Source organism: Vombatus ursinus, unplaced genomic scaffold (assembly GCF_900497805.2).
Source record: "Vombatus ursinus unplaced genomic scaffold, bare-nosed wombat genome assembly UNPS02014848.1, whole genome shotgun sequence".
NCBI lineage: Eukaryota > Metazoa > Chordata > Mammalia > Diprotodontia > Vombatidae > Vombatus > Vombatus ursinus.
In genome coordinates, this window is record NW_020954626.1 from 7309658 (window position 1) to 7335947 (window position 26290).

At 35.1% G+C, this 26290-nt stretch overlaps 1 protein-coding gene across 11 annotated transcripts in view; it reads right to left on the minus strand.

Moving 5' to 3' along the window:
• Nucleotides 1-26290, minus strand: part of NEDD4 (neural precursor cell expressed, developmentally down-regulated 4, E3 ubiquitin protein ligase) — a 137474-nt gene that overhangs the window by 40708 nt on the left and 70476 nt on the right. For 4 of the 11 annotated variants that reach the window (XM_027840811.1, XM_027840815.1, XM_027840816.1 and 1 more), the window contains 7 exons: nucleotides 19840-19890; nucleotides 17725-17786; nucleotides 15834-15939; nucleotides 7883-8049; nucleotides 3446-3563; nucleotides 3150-3317; nucleotides 1440-1505 (listed from right to left, as the gene is read on the minus strand). In XM_027840811.1, the coding sequence (XP_027696612.1) occupies nucleotides 1440-1505; nucleotides 3150-3317; nucleotides 3446-3563; nucleotides 7883-8049; nucleotides 15834-15939; nucleotides 17725-17786; nucleotides 19840-19890 (738 nt within the window). The remainder of the gene's footprint in view (nucleotides 1-1439; nucleotides 1506-3149; nucleotides 3318-3445; nucleotides 3564-7882; nucleotides 8050-15833; nucleotides 15940-17724; nucleotides 17787-19839; nucleotides 19891-26290) is intronic. The other 7 variants (XM_027840812.1, XM_027840806.1, XM_027840814.1 and 4 more) reach the window with 5 other exon arrangements.

A 26290-nucleotide genomic window follows, 5' to 3' on the forward strand; every position in this document is an offset into this window, starting at 1 on the left:
AACTCAGGACTACCAACTTTGCAATATAAATAAATAAAATAATGTGAGTAGGACTACTGGGGGAAAAGAGCACTTATACATTGCAAGTTGGTACAATCTTTCTTTTTTTTTTGCTTTGTTTTTTTGGTGAGACAATTGGGGTTAAGTGACTTGCCCACAGTCACACAGCTAGTAAGTGTCAAGTGTCTGAGGCTGGATTTGAACCCAGGATCTCTTGACTTCAGAACCAGTGCTCTATCCACTGCTCCACCTAGCTGTTCCTGGTACAATCTTTCTTAAGGGCAATCTGCCAATACATAGCAAGAGTCACAAAACTAACCATGCTCTTTGAAATAGTAATTTATTACTTAGGACAAGAAATATAGAAAAAATAATAACTATGTCTTATGTAATTTTTAAAATTGCAAAAAATCTAAATGCTAAACAGTTACAGAACAGCTAAAGAGACTGGTACATCAATGCAATGGAGTACTACATAGTGCTAAGGATTGACAAAGATAAGTTGTATAAAGAAATATCAAAAATATAAAAATAAAGCGACAAACATTATACAGTATACACAGCAAACATAGCATTCAGAGATTTCCTGGCATAGTGAATAAAGTGCTGGTCTCGGAGACAGGACAACTTAAGTCTTCTCTCTGACACATACTGGCCCTTAGGCCCCTAGGCAAGTCACCTAACCATACACATCCATGTCTCTATGTGGCAGAGCAGGTGCTGATCTACTTTTTTGGAGAAAGTCTCTCAACTTGGAGCTTCCTACTCCAATGAAATCACAGATCTGTTAAAAGCAAAATGAAATAAGGTATATGCACAGACTAGAACTAGGTTTTAACAAAAAAAATCTCTATAAATCCATATGCATTTATGTGAATGTGTAATCATTAAGAAACCAGTAGAGTTAGCATATTAAATCTGGATCCTAACTGGTGAGTGAGGCCACCCAGTGGCCCAAGACATCATTTTTCTTTATTTCCCTCTCATCTTCTCACTAACCATCTTGCAGTTGGTTAACTGCTTATTCTTTGCATTCCTTTCTCATCTCCATGGCTTTTCAGTTCTGGAACCATAATCTAATTAATATTGCCAATGTTACTGGAAAGGGTATGTCAATTTATTTCCCTAAGGCTCCAATCATTGCGAATTTCTAAACCAAAACACTCCTTCCTGGCCACCACTACCCCTATAAGAATGTAAGCTCCTTGACGTCAAAGACTATCTTTGTTTTTCTATCACAGTGCTTGACACATAATAAAGGCTTAATAAACACTTTTTCATTCATTCAGGCTATCCTAAAGCCAACATGGCCACTGAAGATATATGGCTTAGAGTTAGAGGTACTTAGCTGACAGGGTCAGAGTAATAACACAACCTTTCAGGCCCAGGGATCTGAATAACATACTGTTTTTTAATGACTAAAGAGAAGTCAAACTTACCACAGGAAGTGTGGGTTGTTCCTCTAAAGTATATGTTTGCAGACTCCCTCTTCTTTTGAAATGGTTCTTAAAGTAAACAAAAACACAAAATAACTTGAGATTTCTGACAAATCTTTGGCTTTATTTTCAGTATGTAACCAGAATTTATAGTTACATTTATAAGATAATATCCATTAAAATATAATGCTTAGAAAACTAGTTTATGCTTACTTGGCTCTTGATTTAGATCCCTCCCTCTTTCACCATCTTCCACATAGGGGTTGCCCTTCTTCTAGCTGGCTATTTGCCTAGTGTAACAGCTGTTTGGATAGATTCTTTCCTTAAAGCAGAGGGAGTGACCTTGATACTAACTGAGTACTCTGGGAAAGGGAGGATGTTTCACCAGGATTATCCCAAATTTTAAACAGTACAGTGACAGCACTCAAAGGGTAGCCTGAATGACTCTGGGGGGATAGCAGCAGAGAGTCAGAAAGAAGCACAGGGACATGCAGTCTGCAGCAAAGATGGAATGGAGTCAAGCATACCCAGGCTCCCAGAGCAGCCAGGTTCTTCATCTACTCTAAGTAGATGAGACATCAGCAACTATATTGAAACATAAGCCTGGGTTTGGTCAACTTCCTGCCTCTAATCTGGAGAGTCTACTAGGCTGAGAGAACGTATCTTTCTCCTACTTTCTTTTTCTCCATCTTCTTCTCTGTTTGAAAGATCAGAGATCAAAATCCAAATTTTCTGTTTCTTTTTAAACAGCTCTATATTACCTCACTTGGTTTCTCTAGATAAAAGAGATTGCTCTCAAATGCCTCGTGGGTATATATATTTAATTGTGAACCAAGAACGCAGTGGGCAACAACTTTGTGGCCTTTGGGAGCTTAATGAACTGATATTACTGTCTTCTTTTTTTACACTAATAATCTGGACAAATCTCTAAATTTTCAAGTATTATCTTTCTCTAGTCATTAGTCACATATAAGCACTGCTGGGGGTCTTGTCTTTGCACACTTTACTAGTGTTCTTCATGGTTTTAGATCTTGACTGTCAGTTTTGTACCTCAAGGGTATTGTCTTCTGGTTTTATCATAACCCTGTTTAGCAATTGCTCTCTCTTTCATCTTCTCCTTCTGATTGGCTATTTCCAGAAACAAGACTTCTTACAACATTATCAACCCAGCAAAACTGAGTCTAAAGCTAGAGGAAACAATGGATCTTTAATGAAATAGAGGACTTCTAAGTCTTCCCAATGAAAAGACCAGAGTTCAAACACAAGTTAAGAAAAACATAAGGTAAACAGGTGGGTAACATGCTTCATTACAGGTCTTTTTGAGACATGATTGGTCATTCCATTGATTAGAATTTTTAGTCTTTCAAAATGGTTTTTCTTTACTATGTTGCTGTCCATGTATAAAGTATTCTCCTGGTTCTGCTCACTTTACCTATTCATACCACCCAGGATTCTCTGAAATGGTCTCTATTATTTCTTACAGAGCAATAACATTCCATGACATTCACAAATCACAGTTTCTTCAGTCATTCCTCAAGTGTCTGAAAGGCAATCTAAGTCTCCCCTTTACACTACCCTCCCTCAGTCTTAATCCTCTCTTAGTGTAGTATGAAGAACAAAGTGAAGAATTATATGAATTCTAAATTGAATTAAAGAGGATGCACTTATATTCAAATATTAATAATTTACCAAACAAAAATCTAACTTTCTTACACAGCTAGGTATTTGTTGGCCTGTAGCTGAACTTCCAGAAGTAGAGGGTCTTGCATTCAATTCTCTTACAAAGTAAGTCTCAATATCAAAGTTACTTTGTGGCAGAAATGACTGGAGATTTTGGTTGCTATATATGGTACTTTCATCTTCTGTTACAATTTCCCAGCTCTGAAACAAAGAGAATTAGCTTAAACTACAACTATTTTAATCAATTCACGAGCAATAAGTGCTTCGTTAGTCAATATGGAAAATGTGCATATGACAACAGAAAAAAAAAAAAGGGAATTCTTTTACACCTCTGTAGCATCTCTGTTTTCAGAATTTTCTGTTTCTTCAGATATTTGCCTCCGTGAAGTAAATGCATGTTGCCCTTGCTGGTGAATGTTAGCATTCTCAGCATCTGCTGTGTTGTTCCTGTAGCAAAATATGAGTCAAAATCTATATTTTAAAACACTGGATATAAAAATAATTATAATAGTTTAATTTTATGTAGTGCTTTATGATTTATAAAGTACTTTACTTGTATTATCTTATTTGATACTAATAACACTCTGAAATAGGTAGGTATAGATGCCATTATACTTGTTTTAAAAATGAGGAAACTGAAGCTGAGAGGGATTAAATACCTTTTCCATGTTCACACAGCTCAACGCTGGAAGTAGGATTCAGAGAGTAAAAAGGAACTCTGGAGGCGATCTTAGCCACCAATCCGCACCTGGACAAGAATTCCCTTTACAACACACCTGACAGGTGATCATCCAGCCTTTGTTTGAATACCTCAGGATGGAGGTATTAGGGGAACCCACTCCCTCCCAAGGCAACTCTTTCCAATTCTGGACAGTTCCAATCAGTCAGAAGGAAGCCTTTCCTCTTATCAAATACAAATCTTGACTCCAAGTCTAGTACTCTTTCCACTACTTAGACAAAACTACAGTGAGCATTTTAAAGTAGATTTCAGATTATACTAATAATTATAGCTAATATTTATATAGCATTTCATAATCAGAAAATATTGAACTTTATTACCTTTGTTCAAAGGCTACGGAACAATCCAGATGGTAAAAAAATAAGCAGTTTCATTTTTTAAAAAAATCTAATACCTCACCATGTCAATTTAACCCTTTGTTGTTAATATGTTTTCCCTCCTTAAATCACATTGTATTTATTTATCTGTGTAGGCTGGGTCTATCCAGGAAAATATAAGGCCCTCAAGGCAGAGACTTTTCATTTTGTCTTTGTATTCTCAGAGTAATATATGTTGAAACGATTTATGCTGTACTATCTAAAATAACGTTAGCTCTGATGTTCTAAAAAGACAAATAAAAAATAGAGATTCTAAAAGTTTATCTAAATCTCTTCATTATCAGACTCTTATTTACTAGAATTGATCTTGAATTACTACAATCACCTAAGGACATGGACTTTGACAGGGGCTCAGAGAGAGAGAAGAATTAAAGGCGATCTAGAAGGCCCTCTGTCTTGTATTGAATGTGTAGTGCTGGAAGGATGGCAGAGGCTATCAGGTCCAAACTGAGACCCAGGCCAGGCAGCGACTCGAGGTCACACAGGGGAGAAACGACAGCATCGGATCTGAAAACTCTAATGGGCATGGTTTAAAAAGGGAGACGGCAGAAGGTCAACAATGACGCACGCTCCCCACTTCCTAACAGAGAGTCGAAGGACTCAAGACAGCAGAATGACACATATATTTTTTGGATATGGCCATCGTGGGAATTTGTTTTTCTTGACTACCTGTTATAAGAGATTTGTTTTTGTTTTCCTAATGGGGGAAGGAGGACATGGAGAGATAAATATATTTTTGTTAACTGAAAATTTAAAACTGATTTTTAAGAAATTTCAAAAAAGAAAAAGGAGGCAGTGAGGGAGCACCTTCTTGACTTCAAGAAACAAAAGAATCAAGATTTGAGACAGTTGGATCCTGGCTCTGATTCTACCCCTAGCCAGTGGTGTGGCCTTAGGCAAATCACCTAATCTCTTAAAATTTCCTATGTATCTTAAAATGAAATGTGCTATCTTTGGAGGTGGGCTCCAACTTACAACAGGTCTTCAAGAAATGGCTAAAAGACCATTTTTTCAGTGATGTAGCTATGGGTTGAATTAAATGTCCTCTGAATATATTTCCATCTCTGAAATTCTAGATCTTACTTTTCCCATTGTAAAATGTGAAGACTGGACAATCTCTAAAGTTTATTCTAACTTTAAAGTTCTATGGCACTATAAAAAGACTATCACAAAAGTTTGGCTGGGTTTTGGGAAAGTTAAGATTGACCTTAAGAGAATGGGAGTTTTTAACCTGAGGTCCCATGGACCCTCAAGGGATCTGTGGCTTTTAACTGCAAAAACATAATGACATTATTATTTTCACTAACCTCTAATTGAAATTTGGTATTTCCTTCAATTATGAATTAAAAATATACATTCTAAGAAGGTCTCTATAAATTTAATGAGGCTGCAAAATAAGCCAAATATATAAAAACAGGTAAGAACCATCATTCTAGAAAATTTTGTTGTGACTGCTTTTAATTACCTTCTACTACACAAAAAGCGTTTATAGGATATTGCCAGCCTATTTTACCAAATATTTTGATCAGGAATTAATGGCAATTTGTAGAATGACAGAACCAGCAATTGAAGACTCCATAACACTAAAAACCTGTCAGAAAAGACCAGTATAATATTTTCATCAGGGGCAGCAAGGGGACGCAGTAGATAGAGTGCCAGGCCTGACGTCAGGAAGGCTCATCTTCCAGAGTTCAAATCCAGTCTCAGACATTTACTAGCTGTCTGCCCCTGGGTGAGTCACTTTTACCCTATTTGCTTCAGTTCCTTATCTGTAAAATGAGGACACACTGGAGAAGGAAATGGCAAACCACTCCGGTATCTTTACCAAGAAAACCCCAAATGGGGTCATGAAGAGTCAGACATGACTGAACCGACTGAACGTGTTTTCATAATCAATGTGAATAATGAATGGAAAACTTTGTAAACATATGGAAATGTTGCTAATGATAAAGGGAAAGTCTCAGTAAAATAAATATGTTATAGGACCATTTTCATTCTCTGTTGAGAAAGTCAAAGGGTGTTTCTACACTAATGAAAATTCAATTAAAAATAATGTATGTTATGTGAGTATCTTTTCTACCTAAAGGAAAATTGTTCTATTTTTCCTTTCTTTCTGTTTAGTGATGAGACAGGGAATTAAAAGAAAAGGTAATGGTGCTTTTCTTTAAGAAAAGAACAAAAACTTTTTTTAAAAAAAGTTACGTAGAAAAGTATAAAGCCCTATCTTTTCATCAATATGACCCTGGAAGTACTTGCTTATTAAAAAGACAAACAAACAATTCTGACTCTGGCTCAACAGTATCAGAGTGGATAATTCACTATAAATAGGTATTTATTTGAGTTTTTATTTATATAAAATGTTGTACAGAAATGTATATTTTATTAAGTTGGAATAAAAACTGAAAAATATACCATATTGTATATACATATAATTTAAACTTAAAGAATTACTAAAACAGCTAATTAAAAGTATAGTTTTAGGCTATCAGGAGCAGCAAAATATGTAATTTTATATATCATCAATGAAAGGCAAAGTATATTTTAATTGGCATCAATTATGAGAGGTTTATGAATCAAGTAACATTAAAAATAAGAAAATGAATAAAAATCACAAAATTATAGAAACTCAGTGCTGAAAAGGGTAATCAGAAGTCATCAATTTGAACTCATATATAAATAGGGTTTGGGTTAAACTATATATGGGAACAAGATATGGGTTGAACTACTTCATCCTTGACAAAGGTCTACCTTTTTTCCCTTGTAGACCTTTAATAATATCATTACATCATGAGGCAGTCCATTTTGCTTTTGGACAGCTCTGTTAGGAAGCTTTTCTTTTTCTTAAGTTGAAATGTTTCATTCTTCAATTTCCACCCATTTTGCAGAGTTCTGCCATCTGAAGCCAAGCAGAACAAAGAGAATCTGCCTTCCACACGGCTATTAAATGTGTGAAAGGACAATATTTTTATCATATTTGTTGGAATAAATAACTGGATTTGGTGTCAAGATTCAGGTTCAAATCCTGGCTCTGCTACTGATTAGCTGTATGGAGAAGGGCAAAGCACTACTTAACCTCTCTAGTCCTCAGGTTCCTCCTCTGTGAAAGGAGGCTGTGATGGACAAGGTGACCTCTGAGATTCTTTCATAATATAATAGATAATCATAATAGGCAAGAAATTAACTAGGGTAGCAGTTTCTATACTAGGTCTAAAGTTCTTCTGATCCCCATCCCCAAATATCCTCTTCTTCATTTCCTTCAACTGATTTTCATTTTTTTTTTTTAATTTTGAGGCAGTTGAGGTTAAGTGACTCACCTAGGGTCACACAGCTAGTAAGTGCCAAGTGTTCAGTCTGAGGCCAGATTTGAACTCTGGTCCCCCTAACTTCAGGGTTGGTGCTCTATCCACTGCGCCACCTAGCCGCCCCTCTTCAACTGATTTTCACATTACATAGTTTCCTTTCAATAAGCTGTCACCCTCTTCTGTATTCTCTCCAGAATATCAATGTTCCTCCCAACAGCACATGTAAAAATTTCAATAAGCCTAGTTATCAGTCTCCAAATTATTTTGATTCAGTAGTAAACAACATCAGAACGCCAATTTCTGTTTTTAATTATCTACAGTACAAACAAGGATGCTATCGCCACATACTGAGGGGTCGGTCTTCTCCATTGTGTTCTTCTAGACTCATGATTTACATAATAGGCCCTTCCAAGGACATCTTGCCTTTCTTCCCAGCCTGGAGGCAGAGGAGAGCAATCCTGTTGTTGCTGCAAATGAGAAGCAGCATCTGGTCGGTCCACAATAATCCAGCCAGGCTGAAAAATATAAATGTTTAATTTAAGTGATGAAAGTAGATTTTTAAAAAAAAATTCAAACATTACACATTAAATGGGAAAGGGAAATTAAAAACTGCATTGTGTATATAGTATTTAGAACTAGAAGCTACTCATTGAACAAAAAGTTTTGCAATATGACCTATAAAACCGTGAGTGATTTTTTGGTATTTAACTTAAGATATTTTTACAAAATGAGAGATTACTATATATATATAGAAACTTTTATATAACTACTTCAAAATAATGAAATCATATTCAAAAGGAAAAAGGGTTGGTGCCTGTACAAAAATGCCAAAGATCTTTAAACAAGTTAGAAAATCTATAGAAGTCTAGAGTCTATTTAAAGTATAATCTCTAACTTTTTAGTGGAGATTTTTGCAAACGTATAGACACAGGTAGGAAAGTAGTAAGTGATTTAAATATAATTGCCAGAATAAAAATATTCTGATTTAGAAGAAACTTTTTGGATTTCCTGTCCAAGTACATGTTTATTTTGAGCTCTCTATCCTTTGGATACAAGAGACACAGAGGTTATAGAAGTTTGGTTAAGCCCTGAAGCAGAGAAAAAATTATATGGCAAAACATAGTTTTCTCTGCCCTTCAGGTACTGGGGCCTAGTAGGAGAGGATAAAATCCAAGCTAGGATAATCATAATCGTAATAGGCAAGAAATTAACTAGGGTAGCAGTTTCTATACTAGAGCCCTTCAAGCAACTGCAGTAGCAGAAAGAAGTTTAGATACTAGAGCTATTTACAACCAAGAGAAATAGAGTGAAATGGCAAACAGATTTGGGAAGAAATTTTAAAGCAAAGACATTCCTGAAAACAGAAAATAAAGTCTGGGTTTAGTTAAGTAGTTGTGCCTAGTTAAAGAAAATATAATATACTTAGATATTTGTATTTAACAATTGTTCAATAATGAATCTTAGTATTTGATTATTTAAACTATTTTAATCAAGAGCTCTGTGTTTGTGGAAAAGCATACATAAGTGTGAACTTTATAAGTCTCTTGTTTATTCATGCCAGGGGAGAACCTAACAAAAAGGATAATATATAGTAACACTTCCCCTGGTGACAGAACCAGAACTGTAGGCATAGTGGCTATGAATAAATAAGTGGCCTCTATAGCACTGGCTAAAATCTAACCCTATTAAATAATAGCAGTGGAATTATAAGATCATAAATTTAGAACTGAAAGGTACTTTAAAGGTCATCTAGTTCAACTCTACATTTTATAGGTGAGGACGATGATGATAAAAATAAGGGACATAAATTATATAGGCTTTAAGGTTTGCAAAGCACTCTACAAACATGAGCTCATTTTATTCTCACAACAACCCTGCCAGATAGATGCCATTTTTACTATTTTACAGATGAGTAAGTTGAGGCTCAGAAAGGTTAAGTGATATGCCCAGGGTCAAACAGCTAGCAGATTAGTTTTAGGAAGAATATGAATTCAGTTCTTTGTGACTCCAAATCCAGTGTACTATCTACTAAGATGCCCAAGGTCACACAGGCAGTAAGTGAGAGCAGGATTCAAATCCAAATTATCTGACTTCAAATTTACTGTTCTTTCAGAGTTTTTAAGTATAAAAAAAAAAAAAACTTCCAGAATCTGTCTAAAGAAATTTGCTATCTATAGCAGAAGATCTTAATGTATTTTTATAGAACAGTTTTGGATAAGGAAGAGAAGAAAATTGTATTTCCTTAACGAAACTAAGAGAACACAAAAAGTAAATTGGATGAAATTGTTTTCTGTGCTTAAAAAAGGAGATTCTACCAAACATGCCTGGAAAAAGGAAAAGCACTGGTTAAGGCTAAAAGAAATTAGATTCAAACTAACTTTGTATACATTTTTCGGGTAATTCTCCTTTCAAGTCAACTGAATGCTGAAGGGCTGTAACACACTGCTTGAGGGTCTATGGAGGGAAATTTACTCTTAAAGCGGACCCCAGGAATAGCGTTATACTTCCCAATTCTTCTGTAATTTATAATTTACTTGAGGCCCTGAGAAATTAAGTGATTTGCCCAGGTCACACAACCAATAGTTGTTAGTGGCAGAATCTGAACCCAGGTCTTCTTGACTAAAAGACAGGCTCTTTATCAACTATACTATGATATCTAACATAGATTTACAAATAAAATAAAATAAAGTTCAAATTGTCCACTCTTTAAAATTGCTACTCTTTTCTCTATATGCAACGTAAACTGTACACCAGGATAACATGAGCCTCTTTTATAACCTGTAACTATTTTATTTTTCTACACTAAAGTATTATATTTACAGTCACAAACTGACACCAGAGGAATTGGCAAATGCTATTTTGATTACACAAGGAATGAATATAAGCAGATATGTGTGCTGGAATTCCTGAGGCCTCTCATAAATAATTGCCTATATGTTTACATGTGCTGAAATTATAAGGTGCTTTCTAAAGAAGATGAGATGTCAACCCTCAGACCACAAAAAGAAGTGAAGCAAATCTATCCACACGCCTGGATTATGAGGAACATACCTATGAAAAAATCTGGATGTGGGCAAAACTTGGAGCAGTTTACTAAATAATTAAGAGCTATTAGGAATAATTTTAAAAGTTACCTAAATAAACAGTTTTCTTTCTTTACAGTGGAGTCATTTCAGACAAGATTCCATTATTCAAGACACTCTCTATATAAATAGAGAAACCACAACCTCATGATAAACGTACATTATATGAATATCTTTCAAAAATGACTTCATTGAAAATACGGGCAGAAATAAAAAAATGTGGAGATGTGAATATGGATTAAATAAGGCAACATATACTTGCCATAGTAACAGGTCTTTCTACTGTAGAAGGAAGGCTAATTTTTACATTATAATCTGGAGAAGAGAGTATATGCTCATATATATTTCTAAAACAAGGATATAGACCCACAACTCTACAATTATTAGGGAGACTGGCAGCTAGAATATATTTTTAAACCTTAAACTGCTTTATCTTTTTTTGTTTTAAATTATATTTTTCTAATTATACATAAAAACAATTTCTAACTTTAAAAAAATGAGTTCCAAATTCTCTCCCTCCCTCCCTAAGACAGCAAATAATTTTATATAGTTTATACATATGCAATCAAATATGCAAAACATAACATATTAGTCAAGTTGTGAAAGAAAACAGACCGAAAATTCTTTTTAAAAACAAAGTGAGGGCAGCTAGATTGTGCAGTAGATAAAGCTCTGACCTTGGAGTCAGGAGGACCTGAGTTCAAATGCAGCCTCAGACACTTGAGACTTAATAGCTGTGTGACCCTGGGCAAGTCACTTAACCCCAACTGCCTCACCAAAGGAAAAAAAAAAGAAAAAAAAGGTGAAAAATAGTATTCTTTGATTTGCATTCAGACTCCATCAATTCTTTCTCTGGAGATACAGTATTTTTCATCATGAATCCTTTGGAACTGTCTTAGATGACTGGATTGCTAAGAAGTTATTCACAGTTGATCATCACACAATATTGCTGTTACTATGTACAATGTTCTCCTGGTTCTGCTCACATCATTCTACATCAGCTCATGTAAGTCTTGCCAGGTTTTTTTCTAGCAACCCTGTTGGTCATTTCTTACAGCATAATAGTATTCTATTACAATCATGTACTATAGCTTGTTCAGCCATTCCCCAATTGATGGGCATCCTCTTAATTTCCAATTCTTTGCCACCACAAAAAGAGTTGCTAGAGATATTTTTGTACAAGTAGGTACTTTTCCTTTTATAAAAATCTCTTTGGAATACAGACATAGCAGTGGTATTGTTTTCCTTTTCTATTATATCATTCAATCTGATAGGTGTAAGTTGTTTTAATTTGCATTTCTCTAATCAACAGTTTTAGAGCATTTTTTTTCATATGAGTATGGATAGGTCTGATTTTTTTCTTCTGAAAACTTCCTGTTCATATCCTTTGACCATTTATTAATTGGGTGATGACTTTTATATTCTTATAAATTTGACTCAATTGTCTATACAGTTAAGAAATGAGGTCTTTGCCAGACAAACCTGCTGTAAAAAATTTCCCCCAGGTTTTTGCTCTCCTTCTAATTCTCGCTGCATTGTTTGTGCAAGACCTTTTTAATTTAATATAATCAAAATCATACATTTTACATATCATGATGGTCTCTATCTCTTGTTTATTCATAAATTCTTCCCTTATCCATAGATCTAACAGATAAACTACTCCATGCTCTCCTAATCTGCTTATGCTATCACCCTTTATGTCTAAATCGTGTATCCATTTTGACTTCATCTTGGTATACAGTGAGAGATGTAGGTCTATAGAAATAGCTTTCGTAACCTGGGCTTCCAAGCAGTTTTTGTCAAATAGTGAGTTCTTGACCCAAAAGCTTGGATCTTTGGGTTTATCAACCACTAGATTACTATGGTCATTTACTACTATGTATTGTGTATTTAATCTATTCCACAGATCCATTACTATATTTCTTAGCCAGTATCAAACTGTTTTGAAATTACCACTTTATAATATAATTTGACATCTGGTACTACTAGGCCACCTTCTTTCATATTTTTTTCATTAATTCCCTTGATAGTCTTAACTTTTGTTCTCCCAGATTGAGTTTTATTATTTTTTCTAGCTCTACAAAATAATTTTTGGTAGTTTGATTGGCATAGCATTGGACAGCTAAATCTTGTGAAAATAAAAGATTGCTGGAAAGAAATATCCCTAAAAGGAACCTTTACAGGGATTCAGGGATTCCCTTTTATAGGGATTTATACTTGCACATAATAGGCACTCAAATATTTGTTGAATGAACATGTCTCTGAGACAGTGCTCCTATAGATGGTGCCCAAGTAAAATGTTTTCTGCCATGTCCACTACTCAGAATCAAAATTTTAAAGCCAGAAGAGACTTGTGGGGTCATCTGATTCCAAAACCCTTTTCTCACTTGAAAATGAGCTATGGTCACACAGAGCCTCAGAAGAGGGACAAAACCTCAAAGTTTTAATTATCACCTTTGATGCACATCAGTACCAAATCTTTATTTCCAGATTTAAATTGTTTTCTGAGTTAGTCTACTATATATCTGTAACTGAATGTTCTCTTACCATCTCCAAGTTAACATGTCCAAAACTGGATTCCTCCTCGTTTTCAAATTTCTATTAATATTTAATCAATCATACTTGAGTCTTCTTTGCCTCTCTCTCCTCCCACCCATTCAATCAGTTGATTCTATTTCTACATAATCTTTCCATTTGTATCTCCTTTTCTATTCTCACTGTCAGAATTCTCATTTAGGTCTTATTCACTCTTACCTAGCCTATTGCTACAACTTCCTAACTTATTCTTGTCTTTAAGTGCACCCTATATAATGCTGTCAGATTAATCTTAATACTGTCAACAGGTAATCATGTCATGAAACTTATGTGAAAACCAAGTTTATTACAAGAGAAATGAACAAGCAGGTAGAACTCAAAGGATTCCCAGTCTTTACAGAAATTTACATTTTTATAATAACAGGACAAAGGGAGGAAGGGATACCAGGAAGGGCTGTGACATGGGAGGGGGAATGATGCAGCAAAGGTGGTAAAAAGACAATACCACTTCCCACAGGAAAGAGCAAGGTGATGGCAAAAGCCTCATTCTTTTCCCTTGGGAAATACTAGACTATGAAGATAAGAGGATTTGCTTATCTGCAAAGGATTCAGCTCCACAAGCACTATCCCAGCTTGGCACAGACTGGCTGGTGCCTGTCTTGCCTCCCAAGGACACACAGGGAGTCCAGTTTGCAACAAGTTATATCAGCTCAGGGGGAGCTTCATCCTTGACACATCCTGCACACTCTGGGTCCAGTGTTTCTGGCAAATATGGCAACTCAAAAAGACAAGTTCAGGGGACCCCTTAATATTCCTTAACAATATCAACATAACTCTCATATCACTCCATTGCTCAAAAACCTTAAAAACTACCCGTCACCTACTCAGACTTCCTACTTTGGCACTCAAGGCTCTCCACAACTTGGATTCAACTTATACCACATGCTGCACTCTAGGCTCCAACCACATTGCACTATTTGCCATTCTCCAAATTAATCTCATGTTTTCCTGCTTCCTTTTGTTTACTCACAATGTTACTTGTGTAACATTTCTTCCATCTTCCTCCATTCAATGAATCTAGCCATCCTTTATGGTCTAGCTTATCTTGTCCACAAAGCCTTGCCTAATTCTCCTAGATGAAAGCTATTCCTCCTCTCTTTCAACCTCCATACCATGTTTGTCCTTATCTTCTTTAATTATTATATTCTATTTTTTGGTGGGGAGAGAGAGACCTGCAACTTCCTGGCACAGGAAATTCCCCACGAGGAAGTTCCCTCTACCCTGCAGACTGGCAACTGTTCTGCAATTCAGAGTCACATAACTATCCCGACTGGGACACAGGACAGTGAAGTAACTTACCTATCATGGCACATTCAGTATGTGTCAAAAGCCGACCTTGAATTCAATCACCCAAAGTCCATGTTGTCCTGACTCAGAGGTCAAGCCTCTATTTGTTACTAAATTATAATAATTTAATATTTAATTAATACAATGATAATAATTACTATAATCAATTGTATTATTATAAATCTACTACTAAAATATCCACTAAAATATTTATTATAATTCCCTTGTATGTGGTATGCTTCTTGAAGTCAGAGATCATGTCTCATATGTCTTTATATCTCCCTCAGTAACTAGGATAAAGTCTTTTACAAACTGGATGCTCATTATGTATTTGCTTAAAGAATCTCTTAACCCCAGAGATCTTTCTATTATATTGTGCCTCCTGTTCTCTCACTTTAGTCATATAAAGCAGCATTCAATCCATTAAAAGACTGTCCTTGTCTACTGACAAAATCAAGGAAAATACCCATAAACAATGTCCCCCTAAATGGTTTTATATAAAATCCTTAAATAGAAACACTACCACTACCACCACCACCACCACCCACCACCACCACCACTACTACTAGCAGCTAGCATTTACATAATGCTTTAAGGTTTGCAAAGCACTTTACACTTTCATTTGACCCTGGAAATAACCTTGAGAGGTAGGTGCTATTATTATTTCTATTTTACAGATGAGGAAACTGAAATAGAGGTTAAGTGACTTGCCCAGGGTCACATAGTTAGTAAATGTCTAAGGCAAGATATGAACTCAAGTTTCCTGACTCTGAAGCCCACTACTCCATCCACTGTACCACTTATCCATTTAATTCTTACTATTAACATAAAAAGAAGGCATTTTAATAAGTTAATATACTATTTTTAAAAATAGCCTTAAATAAGTTTGAGAAAAAGGAAGGAATCTTAGGAAGTAACTCACAATTTGCTGATGTTCTTTAAAAAAAATGCAACTAAAAAATTAGGATTTGATACTGTTTTAATGTAAGAGAACATGGCTGAATTATAGAAAACCTTTTATAAAAACCAGAAAATAGAATGTAACTTTATTTTTATAACTTAATTTCCGTAAGTATCTTCATTTATACCTACCAGACTTTTCCTCATCACTGCATTAAAAAAATTTAATCTGCAATGGCCATTCATACCACTTCCAAGTGGTATGCATAAGTATTTAAAACAAATGGAACTTCTTATGCATATCTGGAAAAAGTCAATGTATTTTGCAGATGAACCAATTTTCTTTCAAACAAAATAAATTACTATAGTTTTTCTCTCCTGATTATGCAAAAGAATAAGAAATCATATATTTTAACAAATTAAAAACTTCTCACCACCTCTAACTCTTCAACCTGTTCTGTATTTTCATCCTCAGATCCACTGGCTTTAGGTATATAAGTAATTTTTAATCTAAGATAACCTTTAACTCTTGATTTGTGACTGTAAAAAAAGAAAAACACACAATTAGACTAAAATATTGTAAAGGTCACACTTATTATAACTTTATGTTATACATTAAGAGAGTTGGAATGACTTGGAAAATCTAACTAAAATTTCATGGCTTCATGAGGATTATTAGTTTTTCCTTTTCTCGTAAACGTAAATATAATAAAACCTCACTAGTTCGGTTCAGACTGAGAGAAAGTCTATGTGAATTAGTGAATATCTAATAAGAGTAATAACAACAAAAATGGTCTTATTATTCATTTGTATATCTTATAACTGAAAGTCAATGATGCTTAGAAGAGCATTTGCTTTACTGAATAGTAATACCTCATATTTATTTAGCTTTTTTAGGTGTGAAAAGTGTTTTCCTCACAACAAAGCTATGAGGTAGGTAATGTAGGTATGATCTCCACATTTTACAGCTGAAGAAACTAAGGCACTGGGACATTAAGTGACTTAAATAGACAAAAATATTTCAAACACATACATACACACACACACATCCATGCTAGTTTATGCATACATTCAGTTACATTAGCTAAATATATGCAGATACTTCCAAAGGGAACAAATTACTTCTTGTCACTTAAGTAAACACATTTTTCTCAAAATTTTATTTATATTACCTTTCCTAAAAAAATTAAAATATAAATTTCAGCCTAAAACTACTTAAGGAGAGGAACCTGAAGTGTAATATATATTTCCTTTTTTCTCTCTTCTCCCTTGTTTTTGGGAGGGGAGTATTTTGGAGATGTAACTGAAAATTCTCATCTCCAAGCACTTCTGGGCAGATGGCTCCCCTTTCCCCAACAGCAAAAAGATAAGTCCACAGAAGACAATCAGTGGTGTTCTGTGGGGCACTGCTACCTTGGAGCTCTTTTCCAGTGCTGTGCTTTGTTTATTTTTATTTTGTTTCAATAAATGCATTTAATTTTTATGCTAAATGAGATAATTTTTTTTAGGTTCACAAAAAAATAATGATGACTAATCTGCAAATTAACAAGTATTTTATGTAAACTTTGTACATTCTCAGTACTCAGCACAATGACAGTTTAGAAGTACTGTTAGCTACATATGAAAAAAATTTCATATTTCTCTAAATTTTACTTTCATATGAAAATTCTTCATGGGTTCCAATAAAATTATTCTATAATATTCAGAAAAGGAAAAATAGTAGGAAAATGTTATTTTCTTAGAAATGATTTTCCTGCTACACAAATATTTTCAACAGTAAATCAGTACGTATCTTGGCCATATGGCCATATTTGTCTATGTGGTATAGAATACTGAAAGTACTTTTTGGGGGGTTTAAATATAGCCTCTTAGATGAAATTCAAGACATTTGATTCAGCAGTGTAGTTATTAAATATGCTGTCTGGGTTTTAAATTTATCTCTTTGCTTATGTTGCCTTCCATTATTTATAATGTAGTCAAGTAAAAGTACATATTTATTCTAGAAGACTGGTTTTGTATCATATCATTTATTGGTTTGTAGACAAATTGGTAAATGTGATTTTTTAAATATGACACGTTTCATTAAATAAAATTTAAATGTCAAATATGTAAGTATAAAGAACAATCTTCTTGTCTTACTCCAGAATAACTTCTTTTTGTATAATTAAAAAAAACTTTTCCAAAATCAACAATTAAAAATTAAATTATTTTTGAAACAGCTTTTTTTGCACAGGTATAAACCCTGAAGTTATACTGAACTGAACTGTAAGCTACAAAGAAGACATGAAAGACTTAGTAACATTTTCCTATTTGATATTTACTGACCTTCTTGGGTGAAGAAGAAAATCCTTAAATGTATACGGTCTTTCCATATTTGGATTTTCTGTCTAGAATAAAACAGTGGGTTTTAAATATACAGTTGTAATATAAAAATGTACTTAAAATTTTGTGAACTATAATCAAAAGTACAACTATAGATTTTTATGAGCAGATCACCACTCCCACTCCCCTACAACAAACTGAACTAACCCCTTATGCATCTCAATTAAATCTGTGCTTAAGAATATCGGGGGGGGGGGGGGTGTGTACGTGTGGAAACACCAGCTAGGTCGCGCAGTGGATAGAGCACCAGCCCTGGAGTCAGGAGGACCTGAGTTCAAATCCAGCCTCAGACCAAACACTTAATACTTACTAGCTGTGTGACCCTGCGCAAGTCACTTAGCCCAACTGCCTAAAAATTAAATTAAATTAAAAAACATAATTGTTGGGAGTTGGGAATTAAAGACGAGGACAAGGGAAGGGGATGTTTGCTTCAAGTCCAATTGATAAGCCATAACAAATCACCTGGTAAGGTGAGAAATTGGCTACACTAGGTTATACCTAGTATTCTACTTCCATAATCTTGGCTGGTACCCCAGTTAAATAAAAAACCATCTGGCCTGGGCTGGGAAAGTTATGGAAGGATGAACATGGAATAGCCAGGTTGTATGTCAGGTAAGATATTGGTTAACAGACAAACTAATAAAATAGTTATTTTTGAAATTGAAAGAATAAAGAAAACCTCAAAGCAAGTAGACGTAGGTTGACTGATCTGAAGCAAAGAGCCTATACCAGAGAGACATTGGCTCTGTAGGTAAAGGAAGAGACATGGTTAGATGGCAAGGAGCCCAGAAGGGCAAGTTAAGCAGAATTTTATGAAGTTAATAACACAGACTACAGGGAGTCACTTTAGGATCACAGGGGCATGATTTAGGGGAAATAGTGTATGAGGTTATTATAGATTTGTCAAATCCAAATGGTTTCTGCTACTTCATCCTTTCAAACATCCATGGTTTGGGGGTACTATTTCCTTGGTTTTAAAATTCCTGAATTTCTACATCACTACAGTTTCTTTTCTCTCACCTTCCCATTCTGTCCCTTCTTTCTCCCTATTCCTTATAGTTCTTTTTCTAAATGCAGTCCTCGCCTCTTTACTTTTCTCTCCACTCTCTCCCCTAGAGAAGTCACCCATTTTCACAGTTTTGAAAACCATTTCTATCTTTGTTGTTCAGTTATTTCAGCTGTGTCTGACTCTTCATGACCCCATTTCAGGTTTTCTTGGCAAAGACACTGGAGTGGTTCATCATTTCCTTCTTCCAGCTCATTTTACTGATGAGGAACTGAGACAAACAGGGTTAAATTACCTGTCGCAGTCATACAGCTAGTTAAGTGCTGAAGCAAGATTTAAACTCATGAAGATGAATCTTCCTGATTCCAGGCGTAGCATTCTAACCGCTGTGCCACCTAGCTGCCCCATTTTTACTTTGGTAACTTCCAAATCTCTACTTCTCACCCACATTCAAATCTTCTGCCTATCAGAAATGTTCACTTGGGTGTCTTGTTACCAATTAAATTCAGTATATACAATTACAAACTTATCTGAAACCAGTGGTCATTCCTTGTTTGTGATAATATTAGTGACCTTTTTCTTACATTGGCTCAAAATTTTTTTGACTCCCTATCTATTTTCATTTTCCATATATAGTCATCAAATGCTATGAATGTTTCCATCTCTTTGTCTCTTAAATCTGTCCCTCCTTAATTTCCGTGGCCACTACTCTAACATAGAACCTCACACTATTTAATTATAAAAGACTCCTTGCTGTACTACCTGATTCCAGGCTCTCCCCATTTATTTTAATACTGCATCTTGCTATTAAACTAATAATTTTTCTCAAACACTGTTTTCATGATCAGAGACATCATTTTCCTGATCATATATTTAGATAAAATTGAGGAGGCAGGTTGGGCTAATTTTTAAATAAATAAGAGTTTTGAAGTTCTTAAGTGGCAAGATATTCAATAAGGCATAAATTTATATAGATGATATTACTGACATACATGTATTTGTTAAATTAAAAATTTTAAGCGCAAGAAATAAAAATCAAAGTTTGTACTAACCGGTAACTGGTAAAGAGGTACATCTACCTGACCTAGGAAATTATCTCTTGTCTGGAAGGAAGATAAGAAAAAAAAAATGAGACAAGAAATATGCCCAAATCCTTTAGCAATTTCAGAGTCAACTGAATTAATTTTTTTCACAAAAAACTCTAAAGTTTCTGTACCATGGAACAATGATGACAAAATAATAGTTAAAAGTTATGTATATAGGTTGCTGTCTTCCTATTATCCATGTTGTGGACCATCCCTTTTCCCCAATTTTTCACTCATAGTCTTCACTAGGTAAAGACCTCATTATCTGAGTGAAGAAAAGGGGAAGAGGGATGGACGAGAGGAAAGGAAGGGACATTGCCTTAGTGCAAGTGTGTGAACTAGGGCACATTGAAGGCCTCCTTAACCTTGGAAAGACTTACTATGTTAGGCTCAGGAAGCTCAGGAATTTAGGGAGCCACACTTGTTGTGGCCTTATTTACTGTTCACAACACATACTACAGGTGTCCTGAGAGTTCATGGGCCTAGAAAAATGCTTAGGGCAATTTAATTCTACTACCATAGCTTGGCATTAGAACTGTTATACAGCTAAATTACAGAGATCTGTTTTTATCAGCACAATCCTATGGAGGGCCAGTTCTACACGTAAATAAAGCCGACCTAAAATTTATCACCGTGAATAGCTACCACAACTAGGCCTACCCCCCAACGAGATCAAAACAAAAAGAAAAGGACCCATACATAAAAACCCCATCACGGTTGTTTTTGTAGTGACAAAGTTAAGTAACAACTTAGGGGGTAATCATCAATTAGGGAACGGCTGAACAATTATGGTATACAAATGTAATGAAATATTCTTGACCTGTAAGAAATGATGAAAAAGGCAGTTTCAGAGAAACCTAGGGAGACACATATGAATTGATGCAAAGTAAAATGAGCAGAACCAAAACAATTAATACAATAAAAACACTGTAAGGAAAAACAACTTTGAGAGACTTCACTGATCAATGAAATGACCAATCCCAATCCCAGAAAACTGATGATACCTACCTCCTGACAAGCGAGAAGGTAGTAGACTAAGATAGAGAATGAGACAAACATTTTTGGACCTGACCAATGTGAAAGTTTGTTTTGCTTGACTTTGAGTATTTGTTACAAGGTTTTGTTTTGTTTATTAATCCCAATGTTGAGGGAAAGAGAGGAGTTAGGGATAGCATTTCTCCTCCCCCTACATGAGAAGAGAATAAAAGAAAGGCCAAAGGGATCATAGGCAAGTAGGATTGATTTGAGTTATATGTTTAATTTTTACTTAAAAATGAAAAAAACAAAAACAAACCCTGTCATAATGGCTAAATCAACAGGCGAAAATAAGTTAGCCTGGGGCCTTAACTTTTAATAACTTAAATTCCAAATGTTAATTTGTTACCATAATAGAGCAATGAAGTCAGTTACTGATTGAACCAGCATTTATTAAGCACTTACTCAGGTACTGTGCTAAGTGCTGGGAATGGAACTAAAAGCAGAAAAGAGGATAGTCCCTGGCCACAAGGAGCTTACATTCATACAGGAAGCAACACATAAAAGAGATAGAAAATTTGGGGTGGGGAGGTTGGGGAGAGGTGGATGGGGAAGAGAACATACTCAAGAAGGGGTATGGTAGAGAAAGTCCTGTGGAGAAGTGACATTGTGGAGAGGGATGAAAACTGTTGGTTTGGGTTGCCTCTTTAAATTAGAGGTTCTGGGAGGAACCAGCTAATCAGATCTAAATGAAGCCTCAAAGGCCAGAGTACTTCAGGTGTGAGAAGTAATCCAGAGTCAGAATGGGCTTCCAGAGTGAAGAGGTTTCTATGACATAGCAATGAAAGGCCTGTGGAGATGGAACTGCACAGCAGCCTAGGGCAAGATGAAGGTCAAGAAGGGGGAGGATACCAAAAACCGGTTTGACTGCATGCCCACCTCAGGCTATACTGCCCCAAAAGGGGGTGTATGTGTGTGTGTTTTTAAAGAAATACACATCCCCTTTAAAAAAAAAACTGTCTCTTTCACCTAAAATTTGGAGACTGAAAAATATTCTGGTTAAATGAGACTTCAGGTCCTGCTAGATGAAAGGTCTGTAGAAGAAGAGCATAAAGGATATCACCAGAGATGTGTGACCAGAACAGAAGACAGCCGGTTGTGTAGCAACCATGAGAGATAACTGATAGAAAGCCCAAGAGCTTCCTTGGGGTCCACACTAAGTCAAGAGGTCTAGACTCTAGAGTATTTACTGCATCTAGAGTAAGGCCACAGGACAATGAGTTGTCTATATTAGAGGGCAGCTAGGTGGCACACTGGATAGAGTGCTGGGTCTGGAGTCAGGAAGACTCATTTTTTTAGTTCAAATCTGACCTCTGACACTTAATTGTTGTATGATCCTGGGCAAGTCATTTAACCCTGTTTGCCTCAGTTTCCTCATCGGTAAAATGAGCAGGAGAAGGAAATAGCAAACCACTCCAGTGTTTCTGCCAAGAAAATCCCAAATGGGGTCATGGAGCGTTGGACAAAATTCAAAAATGATTTAACAACAAACATATTAGCATCATTTCCTCAACAGAATTTCAAATTCTTATTACCTTATGTTGTATTTCCTTTGTATCTACCATAGTCCTTAACATGATTATAGTCACTTAATGATTTTGCTTTTAGTTGATCTAGAGATTCAAACTTCTTTCACTTCCCAGTCCCTCTGTTAATAGGGCTGGCACATAGTAAATGTTTAATAAATGTTCTAGATAGACAGATAGAGCATTTATTAAGCACCTACTATATGTCAGATATTGTGCTAAGCCCTGGGAATACAAATACCTGAAAAAAGAAAAACAGTCTGCCCTCAAAGAACTTGCATTAGAGTAGGGGGAAGACAAAGCATAAAAAGGAGCTGAAAAAGGGGAAAGGAGAGAGAGTTGACATGAATAAGGGGTTGGAGGAGTCATAGGCTAAGCTTTCTCAAATGGAGGTTCAGGGCAAAACTCACCAATTGGAGGAAAAGGCCCAAGGGTTGGAGGTGATGCCTATGTGAGGAGAAAAAATTCTGGGGCAGAGTTGGAGGAGAGTTTGAAGTCTTTTTGACTGACTGGTTGACTAGTATATTTGACTAGTATATAAGTGTGTGTGTGTGTGTGTGTGTGTGTGTGTGTGTGTGTAAAATCTAGATTTCATGTTCCACATTTCATTTTTTAAAGTAAGCTACTAAAATAATACTACTATTATTACCATGACCATCATCAATAATAACTCACATTTAGGAAATGAGATAAGCAAGTCTATGTAATAAAATGCTCAATAATAATAATAATACAGTTATTACAATAATAATGCAGTTACAGAGCACTTTAAGGTTTGCAAAGTGTTTTACAAATATTATCTCATTTTATACTGTCAACCTATCTTGGGAGGTACTATTATTACCCCATTTTACAAATAAGGAAACTGAGAAGGCAGATAGATATTCAACTGACTCATCTACACTCAAATAGCTAGCAAGTGTTTGAGGCTAATTTGAAGTCAGGTGTTGCCTAGCTGCATTCACTAGTAAAGGCACCTTTCCATTTACAAAAAAAGGAAGAAGAAAGCCTTAAATTCATTCCTAACAATCAATGCCAGTCAGCCTGTAATGCTCATTATAGCTTCTCTAGCCAACTAATTATTTCATATTCAGTAAATCAAGCATTACTTAGCAAGAGTTATATATTAGAACTACATGAATTCCTACTGTAAAAGCAAATCTGTATTTGGTAAAGCTCAACCCCTTAGGAACTCTCCTAAAAAAAAAAAAAAAAGAATTCAAAAGGTTAGGCAATTTAAAAATTGTCCTTTTTGAGATAAATATTTTGGTCAATAAGTGCTTTTTTCAAAGGAGGAGGGAGGAGTTAAATTTCTTCAAAATTGCTTACAGAACAACAACAACAAAAAGATATGTGAAAACAATTGTTAAAATATTGCCAGATTTTACAAAATCTTTACTACAGATGTTAATATCTCTAACTTAATGAGGTGGAAACTTTCTTGCTATTTCAGGGAAAGCTCTAAAGGAAAGCTTTGCTTTTAAAAAAAACCCTATGAGATTCTAAATACACACACACATATACATACACATATATACACACATATATTTACTTAAAACAAGTTAAGGGATGACTACTCACATTACTGGGTTCTTGGACTCTATAAAAAGATTTTTCTGAATATTAAGTTCCTCTTGTATTTTTAAATTATTCATTTTATAACAGTTTGATTCATATTCACTTTCTTATGAATAAGGATATAAGCACTTTTAGAAGATTTATATCTTTGAAACAAAAAACTAAAGGCATATCCAGAATTTTCAGTAGGAATGCCAAACCTTTTATTTAAATTGTGTTTCTTAATGCTTGGAAAAAACATCTAATTTAAAATACAGAACATAAAAATGAATACTAGTACAATATTGTTCTGTTTTTCAACTTTTAGAATTATTTTCCAATTCTTTTCTCTTATTTCCTGATTCAGCTGATTTCTATTTTACTGTGGCAATAAAGACCTCAGATTAGTTTCATATGGAAACACAGCAAAGCTCTTAATGATGAAACAATATAGTAAAGAAGAAAAAAACATTATAGTGTCCAATCTATCTGTCCAAAATGCTTCTGTCCATCATAAAATTAAAAGGTAGGTTATGTATGTGTTGGTGTCATAATGCATAAATAGGCTACTAGTAAGTACTTCACGTCCATAGGACTATGACAATATATTATCTCTCCAAATGTTAAATCGTTGAATTAAGCTAAAATGGAACTCAGAGATCATTTATTGATTCATCTATATAGGTCACATATTTCTAAAAGAGAATAATAAAGCAACTTTATTTTTGAAGTTACTCCGTAGTAACCTATATTAGAAAGAAGAAAAGAGGCAAGAACTGAAACGAAATAGGAAACTGAGTAATTTAGCAAAAAAGTAATTTTTAAAAATATTCAGATCAATTATAAGAGAGTAATTTGGATTTAATAAAAAGCTACTGCAGAGACTGTATCAAATGAAACCAAAATGAACTTAAATATTTTCAGTTATTAATGTTCAACGAGAAACTGTACAAGACACTACTTATTTAAAGGGTGGAATTAAGTTCTTATTTGCTGTACTATTTTATAAGTGAAGAACTTAAATACACAACAGAATTCTGAACACATGAGAGGTAGCTACTTTGGCTGAAAGCACAATTTAGGTTACACGAGAACATTTGAGAAAAGTAAGTGAGGTAACTGGGGGAAGGAAAATAACATGTAAAGAGGCCCACATCGATCTCTTCACAAATACCCCTTCAGGCTCAGAAATATACCATTCTAAAACAAATAAGAATTCTCTGAAGAATTCTCTATCCAGTCCTGAGATCCAGAGAAGGATGCTCAGAATGGAGACCTCTAAGTTAGGTAAACCAGGACAGGCGGAAAGAGGAAGGGGTAGAACTGGAATAGGTCTGGCAACTGATGCCCAGAAGTGGGAGAAAGGTCTTGGGCCAAGACCTAGTCATCCCCAAAATCTGGGATATCACAGGAGCCCAACACACAGGGTAGGGCTGGGTAGTTCCCAGGGACTGGGACACATTAGTGTCTCAAGTCCACAGCTTGAAGAAAGGCCCTAGAAAAAGTGAAAATAGAAAGAATCCACCAGCCACTTCCTGAAAGAAACAACCAATGGAAAACTCCCAAGAACATCATAACCTAAATCCAAAGCTTCCAGGTCAAAGAAAAAAATACTATAAGAAGTTATAAATTAAGAGTTCAAATATCAAGGAGCCACAGCATAGATCACATAAAACTTGGCAGTTGCCATTCTAAAGAAGAGGAGAGCCTAGAATACAAGATTCCAAGAGACAAAAGATAAAGTTTTACAACCAATGACAACTGGGTGGGGGTGGGGGGAAGGGGAGAGGGAGAGAAGAGAACCTAATGGAATAGAGGATTTCCAAGTATTCCAGATGAAAAGTCTAGAATTGAATAGACATTTTGAAATGTAAATTCAGGGATCAAGAGAAATATAGTAAGGTATTCGTACCTGTTTAAAAGGAAAAATGGGAGAGGAAAAATTAAGAGCCATTTTCCAATGGAATAATGGTCAAAGGATATGAATAGGCAGTTTTCAAAGGAAAAAATCTAAGCTATTAACACCATAGTTTCAGAAGAAACTGTCAAGACCTTTATGAACAGATGCAGAGCAAAGTGAACAAAACTAGGAGAATAATTTATATATAAATGATAACATTACAGAGAAAAACAATTTTGAAAGACTTTAGAACTTTAATCAAGGCAATGACAAAGCATGAATTCAGAATAACGCAGATGAAATACACCACTCACCTCATGCCACAAAGATGATGAAATTAAAATGAAGAAAGAGACTAACGTTTTTGGGCAAGACCAATGTGAGAATCTGTTTTGTTGGA